The following is a 15,889-nucleotide window of genomic DNA, read 5'->3' as shown; positions in this document are numbered from 1 at the left end:
TAAAGTCATACATTCACAATTTTACTTAAATGATGAATGCAAGATGTACTCAAGTGTCAATATTTCAAGTTGTCATTATATGGAAAAGACCAGGTCAAATTTATTTATAGAGCACATTAAAAAACAGCAAGATGACCAAAGTACTTTACAGAAAAATGTAAAAAAAAATAAAATAAATTAAAAATTAAGTGATAGAAAAAATGTAGAATTTTATCGCAGCTGGTTGAGAAATAGATTCATTGGGTAAATTTATCAACATGTAACACATGATATCAAGTGGTCATGTTTATTAAATAATATATATGCAAAGTAACAATATCTGAAAAATCAATATGGGGGGAAAGAAAGTACATTACTTCCTTTTGAAATGTGGTGGAGTAGACCTATAGAGTATGATTTAATGGAGATATTCAGTTAAGTCTATTACTCCATTTACTACGTGCTTCATTTGTAGAATCTGTCCATGTGGTGGTGGGCGTGAACAAAACGTCACCGGTTCACTGGAGACCCGCTGTGATTGGTCGGTTGTCCTCGTGACAACTTCCGCTCACTAGATTTGAATTTGGCGTCTGCTCCGTCTGTCCCTTTGATTTTACACAACAGAAGCGCGTTTGGCTGCCATAGATCAAGTAATTTTGTTGATGCAATTTATTCTTAATTGGGGAGTTAATATAACACACGTGAACTGAGACACTGAACCACTTTCAAAAAGTGAGCTTGGGTCTGAACGTAATGTTAGCTAGCATGTTGCTAACGGTAACGCTAAGGTTTGAGACGCTAGCTAACTTACAATATCTGGCTTGTTCTTGTTAATAGATTTTTTGTGTTGTATTAACTAAAAAGAAGAAACTTTAACCATCAGATAGCCTTACTTTGTGATTTTATAGTCAATTAGTAGTTAGTTTACAGTTAATAAATCATATGACTGGCATTGGCGCTGTACTTTAAATGTTAAATGTCTTCACAGAGCAGAGAAAACGATGAATGATGACACCTGCAAGTTATTTGAAAGAGTTGCTAAAAAGATGGGATGGATGGATGATGGAGGACTGGACACAGCAGAAAAGAAGGTTTGCATTACTTATTTAATTTAGAAAGTAATGCGTGCTTTCTTATCATTATAATAACTCGTAAACTAAGATATGTGTCTTTGGGTTAACGTTACTGAGAGAAAGACGAGTGCATAGGCACTTTTTTAAATTTTTGAGCATATTTGTGGAAGTATATGACATATTAAGTTAAAGAGACGCTCTGTTACAATTGTTTCTAGCTGAAAGCTGTGATCGGCAAGTCTCGTCATGGTGCCACGAGTGATCAATCAGCCTCGCCTGTCCAGCTTCTCCTCTCTGAGAGTGAAGATGACCTAGAGAAGGAGAACCAGTACTCACGGGGCAACGAGTACAGAAATAAGGCTTTGATCGAGTCAAGTGATGATGACTTTGACCAATGTGAGTGAGATGACTATTAACTCCTTTTGAAAGTACAAACTTAAAAATGTGACTCAGGTTGCATAAACACTGTTTTGTGCATTGTACCCTTTATGTTTCTTTAGTACTTGCGGGAAGGGCTACTCCAAAAGCTAAACCTACCTCACAGAAACCAAGCAGTGCTGCAAAGAAAAACAGGTATGGAGCACACTGTAATATGTTTTTTGTGAAGCAGCATCAGTGTTTTCTGTGTTTTTTATGGTTTCATTTTCGCTTCTGCTTTTCCTCATCAAAGTATTGGTTATTGCAGTTACAGATGTAAAACCAGTTTTGTTCTTCTTTTAGCTCAAATGTAGTTGTGGTGAGCTCGGACGATGAAGGCAGTTTTGAGAAATGTAAGTTGCCATTTTCCTTTGTGTGCTGTGAGTACAACCACTGACGATGAATGAATCATATTCTATCAGTAAGATTAAAATATTCATATAATGTGGACTCTTTTTGCATATTTAAGTTCTGCAACGAGTGAAAACCCCTAACACCAAGCCTAGGAAAATATCAGAGAGTGGGAGTGAAGACAGGTGAGTTTTTGATGTATTTTTTTTCATCTGGAGGTATCATTACTGTCTGGAAAGTTTGTTTTGAAAAATATCTGTTTTATGTGTGTTTATCATAAAGCCTCAAAAACTTCATAGTGGATGACTACTCATCAGACAATGACTTTATTGAGACAAAATCATCTACTAAAGGTAACCCTGAGTGAGCTAATCAGTACTTGCATGCCTTGATCATTACACGAAAAGCAACATAGAACTACATTTATAACACAGACTTTTTTTTTCTCCTCTTCATTTTCTGCAGTACCCAAGAAGAGCAATACTCCAGCAGCCCAGCGTCCATCGAGGAGACCGTTGTCTGAGTGGAACTCTCCAGTCTTTGTTAGTGACAGTGAGGAAGAAGATGATAATATTGCGGTCAAGAGCACATGGAGGACTCGTCACTCAAAGCCTAAGTCCCTGCCAAGGTCTCACAAGAATAACGATGCACTGTGTGACCCAGAGGACAGTTCACCATCACTGTTTCTGCCTCCGGTTCCTTCTCCCTTTGCTCTGCCTCCTCACAAAACTAAAACATTACTGGCCTCTCCCAAACGTACTCTGTCAGCTCCTCCTAAGCTGGATGACTCAGCCAGTTCTGAAGAGGAGTTCACATCCCTACTGGACAGACTGAAAAAGAAAAACAAGCTCCCAAGCACTTCATTCTCACCTAAGAGCATCAAAGGTAACTGCTTAATCTTGATTATCATCTTGAATCAGTCTCGCTTTTATTTTTAGTCTAGTTATGAGGCTCTCTTGTTTTTGTTCTTTAATCCAGAATGCAGTAAGGATCCTCCTGTGTTAGTTCCTCCTGCTAAGGGGCTAACAACACCCAGCTCTAAATCATTTGGGGAAACCTCTAAGCTTTTTAAAACTCCAGGGAAACCCACTATCTTGAAGCCCGTCAGTCAAACAGAGCCCAGACACGGCCCCAGCAGCAGGTACATGTGTTAACCAGCTTTTCAGTGATAAGATGAGAATGCTGTCGAAATGCTTCAACAGTTTAAATGTTTGTTGTATAATGTGCCTTCAGCCGCTCGCTATCTTTCATATGCAGACACTTGTCTCTAGTTAACTCTGTTCTTTCCCTTCTAGGTTAGCATTGTGTAAAACCCCAGGTTGCTTCTTGCAGTCCCTCTCAAACCCTGGCACCAGCTATGGCCGCAATTTTCGGCAGAACAAGGAAGACCTCACCAGCAAACTCTACCAGCTGTTCAATACCAGTGTGTTTGATAGTAAGGTAATGAACAGCAGTTTTGTTCTTTGTTCCATTTACATCCTTGTAAATGTCATCTGATTATGAATGTATATAAATATTACAAATCATTCAGTTGCTTCGGTAACATATCATATCATCATTTTCTTTTCTAGCTCCCCATCGATATGTCAGTGACTTGGAATAAGAAGTTGCGGAAAACGGCCGGCCACTGCATCAGTGGGCAGGAGCGAGGTGGAGGGAGCCGCTACGCTCGCATTGAACTGTCAGAGAAAGTCTGTGATTCTGCAGGTAATCCTTTTTAAAGTCATAAACTGTGTCTCTGTGAAAGTCCATGAATTTGGAATGTCATCCTTCATGCACAGTAAACTTTGATGTTTGTTTATATTTTTGATTGAATCATTATCATCACATAGAGATTCTCGTTGTCCCACCCTCTTAGATCGTCTCAGGGACACACTGATTCATGAGATGTGTCATGCTGCAACATGGCTCATTAACGGTGTAAGGGACGGACACGGGACCTTCTGGAAGCTGTATGCTCGCAAGGCCACGCTGGTGCATCCTGAGCTGCCCATGGTCACTCGCTGTCACAGCTACGACATCAAGTACAAATTCCAGTACCAGTGCACCCGCTGCCAGAATACGTACGTCTGGCTGAATTCAGATTAATTCAATCTTCTTGCATTAACAATTTTTTGTCTAAACTTCCAATCTGTAATATTCCTTTTAATCATGATTCTCCACAGGATTGGCCGTCATTCCAAGTCGCTGGACACGCAGAGGTTCGTGTGCGCCCTCTGCACAGGTCAACTTGTCCTACTGACGCCTTCCAAGCCGCGTGCTCCCACACCTTTTGCCAACTTTGTCAAAGAGAATTACGGGACTGTACGACAAGAGCTGTCAGGACAAAGCCATGCAGAAGTAATGCGTAAACTTAGTGCCGACTTTGCCTCCAAGACTAAACTCAGTCAAAGTTGAGATCTGCGGCAGAAATGGACTAAAACACAAAACCACAGGAAACCTGTTAAAAACTCTTAAATACCTCAGTGAAGTCGTCTTACATTAGTGGGCAGCTGTGTTGATTCAAAATGAATCCACCTTTCTGTTTTTCATGTAATGTCTGTGTTTGAAAATGGGAAAACTGCTGTGACTGGAAAAACTGAGCCCAATCAGCAACTTCATGTTCATGTAGATGAGGGTGTGTCTCTGGTATCTTGTGTGTGTGTGTGTATATATATTGGAGATCAGCTTATTAAGGTACTGGCATATGTGTGCCATAAATGTACAGTTACGTTCTTTTTATATGTTTGATTTGGTTTTGTCACTGTGAACTCTGTTAATAAAGTTTAAATCTGTTATTGTATGTCAAATGGACACTGACATCTGTATGTATTGATATCTGTTTATCAGCAGTTAAAAGTAATTCAAGACCAGCTCACAGAACTATTCAAAAATAATATTTAAATTCATGTTAGTTTTTTTTAAATGATTAGAACAGGAAACATTATAGGTTGTGGAAGTTAGTCTTAACTATTAGTTACATACAGTATATAATTCAGATATATTAATCTAATTTCAATGCCTTGGTTTCACAGGACTTGAAATTGCATGTAGTAGTCAACTAAATTACACTCCTTATATCATGAATTTATGTCTAAAACTCTGCTAATGTCCTTTTCCACACCAGTTGAATGTTTGGATAACAAAATAACTTTCAATTGCAGTATAATAATTGTTCAGTTCATGTTTGAAGCATCTTTCCAGAGATATGGTAATAAGTGTGTGGGGTGAAGTAGGATGGCATTATGTTTTCCAGGACTGTGCCTCTGCTGTCAGGTAAATATTGACCAGTAAAATACAGTTCTGTACAGATGTATTGATATAGTCCCTGACTTTTTTTATAAATAAGCAAATATAATTCATAATTCATAAAAAAAAAACTCACTGTTGACACATCGCTGTGAAAGGGGAATGAGGTTTTAAGCCTGAGGTCTGACATGTTGACATGGTGAAGCTGAGTAAATGGACAGCCTGTAATGCTGGCAAATAACAGGAAAATCAACCATTATAATGAAAGTCACTTCTGACCATGTGTCTGCTGAACCATGCTGAGCTGACCAAGAGGGAAAACTAACTTTGAGGTAGATCTAAGAGTGAGTGATGCATATTTTTTTCCATTTTAGATGAGGTGAAAGTGTTTTTTTATTTGTTTTTTAGACTATCCAGGTGCTAGAGATTGATCGGATGTTCTGCCCAATAAATAATCTCTAAGAAAATATGTAATACGAATTGTTTGTTCCAGCTGTTTAAATGTGAGGATTTTGGTTTTATATCATTATAAATTTAATTTTAGTGGATTTTAACTGTAGGTCACACAAAACAAGCAATTTGAAGATGTCACCTTGTGGTTGGAGAAATTGTGATGGCCTTTTCTCATTGATTTCTGACACTCTGTAGATCAAATGACTTATCAGTTATAAATCAATCAATCAATAATCTGCATATTAATCTGTAATGAAAATAATTGTTAGATGCAGTCTTAATACACTAAATTACTGTAGAGATTAGAATTTATTTTAATTCAAGACTAGCCCTAACATCCTGCTCTTCTGGACATGTGTGGCATTACTCTGGTTTAAATGATTGCATCATTTGTATCATGATTCTTGATAATCTACACCCATTGGTAATTTGACATGTTTGTTGAGATTTCCACGTAATGATATTACTGAATGAAATGTCCAATATTACAGTAAATCACATGTCTGTGCAGGAAGATGTTAGGATTACTGAGGAGAGAGGATGGAAAAGTGCAGCACAGTCAAGCTCACTAGTAACAACAACTCATTTTAACTGAGACCTCCTTGAAAGTGCAACTTCCTGCAATAACAATGTTTTTAGATTAAAAATGGGAAGTAGTTTGGCTGGGATGTCGTAATAGTCATGAATATGTTCTAAATTCATGCTCTGGCCTCCCTCTTTACATGAACTGCACTACTAAAACCTTTACTTGTCAGGTGATGCCCAAACTGAGGTTTCCATCTGACTTCATCTTTTACACAGGTGGACCTCTTCCTGAGCGCCACTCTGGCTGTAGACCGCTTTGTAGCTGTCAAGTGGCCCCTGCGCCATGAATTCTTGATTAGCCCTCAAAGGAAGAAAGAAACTGTTGCAGCCATATGAGCCTTCTCAGCTGTGTGACTTTATGTATCAGCCTCAACACCATCCAGGTCCGTTTCTCCCTTTCCCTGCTGTTGATCTATCATCCTCGCACCTTACCTGTCCGTGACATTACTGTACTGCACCGTGGGGTCTGCTGTGTTGTTGCCTCTCTGCTACCTTACCATCCTGGGATGCTTCTGTCTGCTCAGCACACAGGACTGCTGTGCACCAAGAGAGCCTCTGTGACCCTGACCCTCCAGGCAGCTCAGACCATTCTCCTTTCAGTTCCTGTGGTCATGGACAGCTACCTGATCCCTGTCTATCTGCACGGTGATGCTCTAGATATAGCAACAACCATCACCTACAACCTGGGGATATCTTCCAAAGTCAACATCCAAAGTTAAGTCGTACAATCTGATGATCATTTGTGTGAAGAGCTGTTGCTGCCTGAATGAAGAGAAACTTTTATTTGTCTTGAGCAGAGCAGGCTCTGAATTTAGCTGATAGCATCATCTTCCTGTAAACCATTTGCTTTTCAAAGGCAAACAATATGTGTTTTATTAGTGGCAGTAGGATAAAACCAAACTTTTATGATGTGAATAAAAGAAGTTAATCAAACACTGATACTTACTGGATAATAATGAAACATATAAGACAGGACAAACTGCTTCAAGATATTTAATTTGTACCTTAAACACTAATATACTGTTTATCTACTCATTAATTCACTATATATTATACAAAACATTCAAAAATACAGAGGGGAAAGTATGCACAACAGAAGGATGAGTACTCAATGCTACAAGAAAAATACATCAGCAATCATATTTTTAAAGATAGTGGGGTTTGTGGGGAAGGCGTGCGGGTCAGAGAGGTCGGGCAGATTCCCTGATTATGATTGGGATGATCGCCCCTTAAAAGAGGCACAGGCACAAATCCACAGGCAGCACTGAGGTGAGACAGCACCCTCTAATCACCAGCGGTTAACCAGCTGCTCACATTAATTGGACAATCAGTATACAATAGCCAAAATCATGAAACACTGCAGTTGCCGGTATCAACTCAACAATCTACAGATGGATCGAACTAAATGCACAGACAACACATTGGAATGTAGTATGTTTGTCACCTTCTAAGGCAGGCACTGAGAATCTTCTTAACAACATTATAACCTCCACATAATCAATATTAATATATTTTTCACAAAAAGTATGCAGCATTCCGAACAAGACAAATCTTGCACTGAGTTTTTACTGTTTTTGGCAAATGTCTTGTAGATTATCATGTAAATCAAAGCAGGATCATTTGGCATTTGACCGGACTTCCTCTTCAAGTTTTGAATTATTTCCTTTCAATGATAGCATGTGACAGCTTTTTGATATGATTTGACTCATTCTTAAGTGAAAATGCATGGCACAACACAATAATAAGGAAAGGTAAAATTCTGAGATAGAACCAGATGTATGAGCAGCATTACATGTAAAACCACCCACGATCCCCTCGACGCTGTATCACCAAACGTTGTGTCCTGCGCCTCCGTCAGTACAGGCAGGTTTTCTTCATGATTCGCAGGAACTCTTGCTGGTTCACTTCCCCGTCTCCATCTCTGTCTGCCTCATCAATCATTTCCTTCAGAAACACACAGTAAAAGAGGATTTTTAAAAAAAAAACAAGGATGGATACAGTAGACGCGAGCAAATCAACCAGTTTGTCATTTGATAGCATTCAAGAGCAAATGTTCTTGTGACATTATTCAAAATTGCAGTCATGACTCTTGGCCTGCACGTTGCAGTAGTCTGCCTGTATTTGGAAGGATGTGAATATTGTTTTATGACACAATATCGTGCCTTACCTGCAGCTCCTCATCTGTGAGGTTCTCTCCGAGCTCTTTGGCTACTCTCTTCAGATTCTTGAACGAGATCTTCCCTGTCTCGTCATCATCAAAAAGGCGGAAAGCTTTCAGGATCTCCTCTTTGGAATCCTTCTCAGCCTGAATTCAGATAAAATGGAGAGCAGTTTTATTAAATCATGTCATGTTGTCATCATGTAGTCACAAAATGAGACAAGAGAACGAACAAAATGAAAAGAAAAATGGTCAGAATTTGTCTTGATGAAAGGCAGTACAAGATATTCATGAGGGGTTGATAAAGTGGGTTCTAATAGATTTAAATCTGTATTTTTTTTTGCCATGAAACAAAACCAGCAACTTACTTCAAACCTAAAGAGAAAAAGCAACTACAGTACAGTCTTAGCTCACTATGAGTGGTGGATTCACAATAAATAGAAATACACAGTTATAAGTATATAACCGTATATAACAGTTCAAGAAATAGAACATAGATATATCTACCATTTTCTGTGTCATGACACTCAAGAAGTCAGTGAAGGAGATCTTCCCTGTTCCATCCTTATCCACCTCACCAATCATCTTCTTGATCTCCTCTTTCTTGGGTTCGAAGCCCAGTGCTCTCATCGCAACCTGGTAGAGTGGGGATAAAAATGGTTACAGTACAAGGATGCTACTGTTTTCTTCTCCCCTGGCACATGTTGTCTCTGAGCAGCATTTGAGCCCCTTTTTACCTTGAGCTCCTTGACATCGATGTATCCAGATCCGTCAGTGTCAAACAGCTCAAAGGCCTCCCTGATCTCCTGCCTCTGCTCCTCAGTCAGCTCTGGTTTGGGGCTTGACTTCTTGCGAGGAGGGGGCACCGGACCCTGCAGGGATGGTCTCTTGGCACTGGTTGCCTGGTGGGGACACAGGAGGAAAAAAATCAACCTCTAAATGGCACCAAGAACAAGAGCCACGTCTACACTGAGATCTGACAGGTGTCTCGGGGGAAAATGTTATTTTTCCTTGACCTGTAAAAACCAACCTCTTCACAAGAATGAGGGATAATGTAAACATCCATCACCTGCGGCTCAAATTCAGCACAATAAGATACATTTAGGTTTTTATCAGATTAAAAACATTCTCACTCACCATTGGTTGATGTATGTTTGACTGACAAAAAGGAACTGCGGATCTACTGGGCAATCAATGTTTTCCTCTTGGCTATGAAGCCTCCCTATCATTTAGGGAGGAGATTATAAAACGGCCTCTGGTTTACATCAGTCGCACGCATTAACCGCTTAATTACTCTAATTATAAGATAGTCTCTTATTCCTCAAAACCTTGTATTTATTTCGCGGGATCAGCGGCAAAAATGCGAAGAAAATGAACGTTTCTTGCTGACAGCATGCACAGGTTTTGCTTTCTAGCAGCTGCTGTCATGGAGTCCAGACGTTTGATTTGATCACCCTTTGTGCCAGGAAACAAGCGCATCGTTTCAGAGGCTAAAGGAGTACAGAGAAGGCACACATTGGAGTAAAAATCAAACACACCAGTCGGGCAAAAAGATGATTGGCTGCTGAAAATCACGGGGCGCAAGACACGATCAGAAAATTCAAAGCTGCAGAGACTAAAGTTAAACCTCTTTGGATTTCTAATAGAAATATGAGATGCTGGATCAGTGTTTGTGTCATATGTATTAGCAAAATATGTCACAATACATATTGTATATGAATGGTGCAGCTGCTTTGCTTCATCAATGCATCAATGCACCCTCTAGTGTCAGCTTTTAAATTAGACCTCAGATCACAAATGTATTAGGGCTTCTTCTAATAGAGTAGAATATGATAATAATAAGAAAGATAATGATAAGATCGTAGATAATAGAGCAGAATATCATAATAATAAGATAGAGAATACATATTGCCTCTGTGCAGCTAACATCTATTTGTTCTGTGACCAAGAGGGACACTGTCACTTTTGAAGTGAGCATAATATTATTATCAGGGTCCACAGTAAAGCATAACATACCCTGTGGTGCAGGTATATAACCAAATCCCAAATATGTTCTCAAATATTATACTATAAACATGTCTGATTGCACATGTTTAGATTGTTTTATGTTTTAATTGCATGCGCTTATTTGCTCTTTAAAAAAATAAATTATCTGCCTTTTGCACAATCTGAAGACACTTTTTCATTGTCCGTGTTCTCTGCACTGCATAATGACAATAAACTTGAATTGAATTGAAATATATGCTCAGATACTCTTTTGAAACTAGTTAGTTACTTGTTAATTTAACTTTGCTATTATACTTTTATCACTATGGTATTATTTCTCTTATTACATGTTTCTGAATTCATGCAGTATTCCCAGTTGCGCAGATCAGTTAGTCTACCAGAAATCATCTGACGTATTAACATTGGTTTAATCTGTCTATGTTTATTTTGCCTTCATGTTTTTTTAGATGTAATATGGCAAGAATGCAAGTGTTAGAAGTAGAAAAAATATTAATATAAAAGTTAATTAACTCCCCAGTGTCTGCCTCTGTGGATGCTGCTCTGACTGCATAACAGGGGGCGTGGTCTTTGGGAAAAGAGGCGGATAGAGTCACTTTGTGGTCTCTGATTGGTCTAAATTGTGGCGTTCTTTTACGTATTCTGCACACTATTGGCTGTTCGTAAACGTCACCTCTGTGCTGGGTGCCGGCTCGGCCAATCACAGAGCAGTCCTCACTCAGCTCATGCAGACCGTTTATGGCATGTATGCAGTTTAGTTGCACGCGCCGACTGACTGCAGGTGACAATATCGCGTGCCACTTCAATCAATAGCCGTCTTTTGTTCGTGTCCCTCGTATTAGACAATAAGGGACAGAATTCACTCTTCCATCTGTAAGGGAAAATATTTTCACCACAGAGTACGTCAAGTCCTGATATCTGCTCACCTGTTGGTTACTTCTGACTCATTATGGCCACGCGCGTTCGACCGGTACGTTAAATAGTGGAAATTACACCTTTTCATGATGCTAATGCTGCCTATTTGCCTTAAATGTATTAATAATCACTTTCTGCATGTCCTACAGAGTAATAAACGATGTGCAGTCATCGGAGGATCTGGTTTCTTGGGCAGACACTTGGTGGAGAAGCTGTTGGATCGAGGTTACTCAGTTTCTGTGTTTGACATCCGTCAGAGCTACGAGCTGCCTGGAGTCAGCTTCCACCAGGGAGACCTCTGCGACAAACAGGTAACCTTTCTTCTCAGCCTGAGCTCTGTAGGCTGTCATAACCAAAAAGTTCCATGTCTCAAGCTTAGACTTGGTAAATAATATCTAACGTTACACAGCTTGGATATTTAATTATCAGGCCTATGCAATGGAAGGACTGGATCCCAGCTATGTGTAACTCACTGTTAAAGGATAAGCTCACTGTTTTGTAGTTTTTGGTTGCTGTAATTGTTCTTCTGGCAGTGAAGAGATCCCTTCCCAGCACAGGTCCAAGTATGTGGTACGGTATGAGGGACAAATCTGCAGTTGTCATTCTGTGCTAAAAATTGACTCCTAAGTTCAGTCATAACTGGAATACTCAAAGAGGGAATTGTACACTAAAATCACTGTAACCTCCCTCTCAATTTGTCTAACTTGGACTGCTGAAGCCTAATTAGTGTCAGCTGAACTTTCAAATGTATTTTTGCACAGAACAACTGTGTCCCCATCTCTTTTGTTACATATTATTTCAATGGACATGTGAGTATTATTTTAAGACAGGTTCATGTTTTTTCAAGTCTAACCAATAATACAGCTTTGAAAGGAAAAAGTTTAAAAGTCTTAGGTCAGTTTAATGATTCAGAGCCCTGAAATACTTGCAATTTGTTAATGAACACTTGAGACTTGCCTCAAGACTTAAAAAACTACAGTAGCTTTAACCTAGAACAATTACCCTTATGATGAAATTGTCTTTGAATTATGCATTGCAAAAGTTACTTGTCCCTAACTTGGCTGAAATACAGATGGGTGAAAAGTTAAAGGAAAAACTGATACAGATCTGAATGCTTGACCCGTACAGTGAGGGGATCTGGTGGCTCTGTTATGCTTTGGGGGGCATTTTGTTGGCATGGTTTGGGTCCACTTGTCCCCTTAGAGGGAAGGGTCGCTGCAAATCAATACAAAGCTGTTCTGAGTTATCACCTTTATCCTATGATGAAACATTTCTATCCTGACGGTAGTGGTCTCTTCCAGGATGACAATACCCCAATCCGTAAGGCACAAATCATATGTTATGGCCTTCGTAGTCACCAGATCTCAACCCAGTTGAACATTTGTAGGAGATCTTGTACTGACGTGTTAGAAGGCGCTAACAGCTCTGTACGTGGCTGAAGAGCTCTGAGGTGTCTGTTTCATTCTGCTTCAGGCTCTTCTGCCAGCTCTGAAGGATGTGTCCCTGGTCTTCCACTGTGCCTCCCCAGCCCCTGCCAGCGATAACCGCGAGCTGTTTGAGAGGGTCAACATTCAGGGCACGCGCACTGTTATTGAGACCTGCGTTGAAACTGGAGTACAGGTGAGGGTTCGGGGATGAGAGAGTGGGCTTTTCTTTTTTTGTTTTAAACCTACAATTTACTGTTCAAGGATGAGAGATGTGAAGTGTTTTAACTATTTGTTTTGTCCAGAAACTGGTCTTGACGAGCAGTGCCAGTGTGGTGTTTGAGGGGACAGACATTAAGAATGGGAGAGAGGACTTACCATACGCCAAGAAGCCCATTGACTATTACACAGAGACCAAAATTCAGCAAGAGAAGGTAGGACAGCGGTATTTTCAATTTTAGCTTGTTGGTTTCACTACAGTGAACCAGTGGTGGCACTCTTGCCTCAAAACAAGATTATTTAATTCATTTATTAGTGGAGTTTCAATGTTGAATATTATTAATATTTTATCCCGTCTTTGTGTTTAAGTTGGTCCTCGAAGCGTGTGACAAGCAGAAAGGTTTCCTCACAGTTGCCATCCGTCCTCATGGCATCTTTGGACCTCGGGATCCACAGCTGGTCCCCATCCTGGTGGACACGGCTCGCAGGGGCAAGATGAAGTTCATTATTGGGTGAGTTCAAATGGATGTGACAGTTCATTTGCTGCATTGATGCCTCAACTATAAATTATGCCTTTCCAACTGAATTCATCTGCTATAATAAATAATTGTTGATATTCAGCAATAAAAGAGTGACCAGCCGAGTTTCAGTGCTCCTCTAAACCTGAAGGCCTATATATGGCTGCATTTTGACTTTCCAAAAACAGATAGACAGCTTGTTAAAACCTTGACAGTGTGTAAACTTAAAAGATTGAGATGAACATTAATAATCCAAAGGTGCCGAAATTGCTGGAGTCTGAAATTTGATTATCTATGAACCTTAGTTATACACCTTATTACCCACTCTTCCCTGTCTTGAACACACTCACTCATCGTCTTAAGCTTACCCACAACTTACCTGCCACTTGAGAAGTTGGAAATGGTAGCGATGTAGTGGCCCACAGCCTGCTGTACTGCTGTTTCATTCTCTTTCTTTTTTTCCGTCAGTGATGGAACCAACCTGGTGGATTTCACCTTTGTGGAGAATGTAGTTCACGGTCACATCCTGGCTGCTGAACGCCTGAAGCCAGACTCCCCCATATGTGGAAAAGTGAGTGAGAATAAAATCTGAAGCGGAGCCAACCTCATGGTACAGCTGGTTGAGAAAATGATGTTAAATAAAATCCTGTTACCAGTCTTCTTTTAATAAGTGAATGCCTTCACCAATGGTTTTGTGTTGGAAGGATAAATCTGTGCTGACTCTGCAAGATTAAATCTCCTCTGTCTCTCTTTCAGCCCTACCACATCACTAATGATGAGCCGATTCGGTTTTGGGACTTCATGTCTGAGGTATTGGTAGGTCTGGGATATGCTGCTCCACGCTACCACCTCCCCTACGCCCTTGTGTACGGACTGGCCCTGCTTCTCTGGCTGCTGGCCCTGATCCTGCGCCCTCTAGTGTCCTTCAAGCCCACCTTTACACCAATGAGAGTGGCTCTGGCTGGAACACATCACTACTACAGCTGTGACCGTGCCAAACAGGACATGGGCTATAAACCTGTAGTCAGTCTGAAGGAGGGGATAGCACGCACGGTGCAGAGCTACCCTCACCTCAGACAAGGGGCTTGACGGCAACATGGACATGAAGACTGTTGAGACATGGAAGGCCGAGGGTGTTAGTACAGTTACACTGAATAGACAGTTCAAAACAGACAATTTATCTTTATTCCTCACGCTGTGCCTTTTCAATATTAATGCACCATTTTGACCAGCAGAGGGCAGCAGATGATCCTGGTTTGAGTCCACAGACACTGCAGTGAGATCTTGATTTACAGCACTGTTTATGCAAACTTAAATATACTGATCTTACACTGTGAAAATACTTACAGATATTATTGCTTCATTCTCATGTGTTTCACTCTGTGCTGTACACTTTGAGAGACTGCTATTTTTGTCAAAATACGTTAATACATTCCATTAAACAATGATTCTTCTGATACAACTCGGTTGAAAATGATTGTTTAAAGTGATACATTTACATGGTATGGCCAAAGGTATGTGGACGTTCCTGTCCAGCTAATGCTACAACAGTGTGCTTTCAAATTCGTGGCAACATTTTGGGGAATGCCCTTTGCTCTTTTGACATGATGATGCTCCCCTTGTTTTCCAAGTTTAGTGTGGGGGAACTTAACTGGCCTGCATTGAGCCCCGACCTCAACCACATCCAACACTTTCAGGATGAATTAGAAGGCTGACTGTGTGCCAGGGCTTATGATGCCGCAATACCGTAACTCCGGTATTAGATACTGCATATCATCAGGATGGCATGTGTGTCTGCTAGTGATTAGAATACTATTCTACGACTGTCATCGAATACAATAATGGGATGGGTGATGAAAAAAACCCTGAGCCACAATACATTTTTTTTTCCTGTCACTGATGATGATTTGTCATAATTTCACAAGGTTAAGAAACGGATGAACCTGTAGCTATCAGAATGCTTCATTTTCACAGTATTCATATTAAATATTTTGCTGCTGTAGAGTTTTGTCTTTTCTAGGTCAAGCATTTTGTCATTCCATGTCTTGGTGTGGTGAAATCAAGGTGGGGGTGAAGTTCAGATACTTTGCATTCTCTTTTTAATTCTGCGCCAGCAGCACCCTAATGATTCACTGCTAGAGTCAGAGGCACTGGGCAAGGCCGTCTGACTGGTTTCTTGTTCAGGGGAAAGAGGGAGAGGGATCGAGGTAGATAATAGACGTGAGCATTTACACTTGCCACTGTGCTCACCAGAGTGAAACTTTGGCTCTAAGACTTGGTAATTTCCTCTTCCACCTTCACTGTCTGACGTTGCGAAATCTATTCACACCCTTTTCTGATTTGAACAGGCTTTGTAAATATATGCAAAGTATGTGAGAGATTGTTCTTTTTCTATAGAAACAGTGGTAGGCTGATCTCCATGTTGTGTTTTGAAAGAGTGCATACTGTGGCCAATTGCTTAGAAAGTGCTTTTTGTTGCAATTTGTTGAAGAAATTGTTGGACAAATGCCCGAGCACAGACTTGTCATTTTGTTTCTTTTTCTCCAACATACGCAGACACAGTTA

At 40.2% G+C, this 15,889-nt stretch overlaps 3 protein-coding genes and 1 long non-coding RNA gene across 6 annotated transcripts; 3 read left to right on the top strand and 1 right to left on the bottom strand.

Moving 5' to 3' along the window:
* Nucleotides 1-523: 523 nt before the first annotated feature.
* Nucleotides 524-4,613, top strand: gcna (germ cell nuclear acidic peptidase). 3 transcript variants are annotated; one of them, XM_067598958.1, is made up of 13 exons: nt 524-629; nt 968-1,070; nt 1,271-1,448; nt 1,553-1,625; nt 1,773-1,822; nt 1,939-2,005; nt 2,103-2,173; nt 2,286-2,705; nt 2,799-2,961; nt 3,116-3,260; nt 3,392-3,527; nt 3,679-3,883; nt 3,986-4,613. In XM_067598958.1, exons 2-13 carry the CDS (start codon nt 981-983, stop codon nt 4,215-4,217), a joined length of 1,830 nt encoding a protein of 609 aa, XP_067455059.1. In that variant the 5' UTR covers nt 524-629; nt 968-980; the 3' UTR covers nt 4,218-4,613. The 3 variants fall into 3 exon arrangements, with proteins under 3 accessions (XP_067455059.1, XP_067455060.1, XP_067455058.1); XM_067598959.1 differs by having other exon boundaries at nt 524-711; XM_067598957.1 differs by lacking the exon at nt 524-629 and adding an exon at nt 730-767.
* A 1,547-nt stretch (nt 4,614-6,160) lies between these two features.
* LOC137189214 (uncharacterized) lies at nt 6,161-7,792 on the top strand. The gene is made up of 2 exons (XR_010929604.1): nt 6,161-6,469; nt 6,611-7,792. It is a non-coding gene; the product is annotated as an uncharacterized lncRNA (long non-coding RNA).
* On the bottom strand, nt 7,064-9,706 carry cetn2 (centrin, EF-hand protein, 2). Its single transcript, XM_067598951.1, has 5 exons — nt 9,382-9,706; nt 8,982-9,146; nt 8,752-8,880; nt 8,254-8,391; nt 7,064-8,030 (listed from the first exon to the last, which is right to left on the bottom strand). The coding sequence occupies exons 1-5, from the start codon at nt 9,382-9,384 to the stop codon at nt 7,941-7,943; spliced, it is 525 nt and encodes a 174-aa protein (XP_067455052.1). The 5' UTR covers nt 9,385-9,706; the 3' UTR covers nt 7,064-7,940.
* Nucleotides 9,707-10,933: 1,227 nt separating this feature from the next.
* nsdhl (NAD(P) dependent steroid dehydrogenase-like) lies at nt 10,934-14,786 on the top strand. The gene is made up of 7 exons (XM_067598950.1): nt 10,934-11,218; nt 11,313-11,474; nt 12,637-12,783; nt 12,893-13,021; nt 13,176-13,318; nt 13,793-13,895; nt 14,081-14,786. Exons 1-7 carry the CDS (start codon nt 11,198-11,200, stop codon nt 14,411-14,413), a joined length of 1,038 nt encoding a protein of 345 aa, XP_067455051.1. The 5' UTR covers nt 10,934-11,197; the 3' UTR covers nt 14,414-14,786.
* The last annotated feature ends 1,103 nt before the right edge of the window (nt 14,787-15,889 follow it).

Source organism: Thunnus thynnus, chromosome 9 (assembly GCF_963924715.1).
Source record: "Thunnus thynnus chromosome 9, fThuThy2.1, whole genome shotgun sequence".
Lineage (NCBI taxonomy): Eukaryota > Metazoa > Chordata > Actinopteri > Scombriformes > Scombridae > Thunnus > Thunnus thynnus.
Note: the sequence above shows the minus strand (reverse complement) of the source record. Positions and strands in the feature narration are given on the sequence as shown.

Coding starts and splice junctions, on each gene's coding strand:
- cetn2 (XM_067598951.1), bottom strand. Junction 8,392..8,751: donor GTGTCATGACACAGAAAATG/GTAGATATATCT, acceptor ATCTGAATTCAG/GCTGAGAAGGATTCCAAAGA. Junction 8,031..8,253: donor TCACAGATGAGGAGCTGCAG/GTAAGGCACGAT, acceptor GTGTTTCTGAAG/GAAATGATTGATGAGGCAGA.
- gcna (XM_067598957.1), top strand. CDS start 733: ATGTTAGCTAGCATGTTGCTAACGGTAACGCTAAG. Junction 1,626..1,772: donor AGTGCTGCAAAGAAAAACAG/GTATGGAGCACA, acceptor TTCTTCTTTTAG/CTCAAATGTAGTTGTGGTGA. Junction 2,006..2,102: donor GAGAGTGGGAGTGAAGACAG/GTGAGTTTTTGA, acceptor TTTATCATAAAG/CCTCAAAAACTTCATAGTGG.
- nsdhl (XM_067598950.1), top strand. CDS start 11,198: ATGGCCACGCGCGTTCGACCG. Junction 12,784..12,892: donor GCGTTGAAACTGGAGTACAG/GTGAGGGTTCGG, acceptor TGTTTTGTCCAG/AAACTGGTCTTGACGAGCAG. Junction 13,319..13,792: donor AAGATGAAGTTCATTATTGG/GTGAGTTCAAAT, acceptor TTTTTCCGTCAG/TGATGGAACCAACCTGGTGG.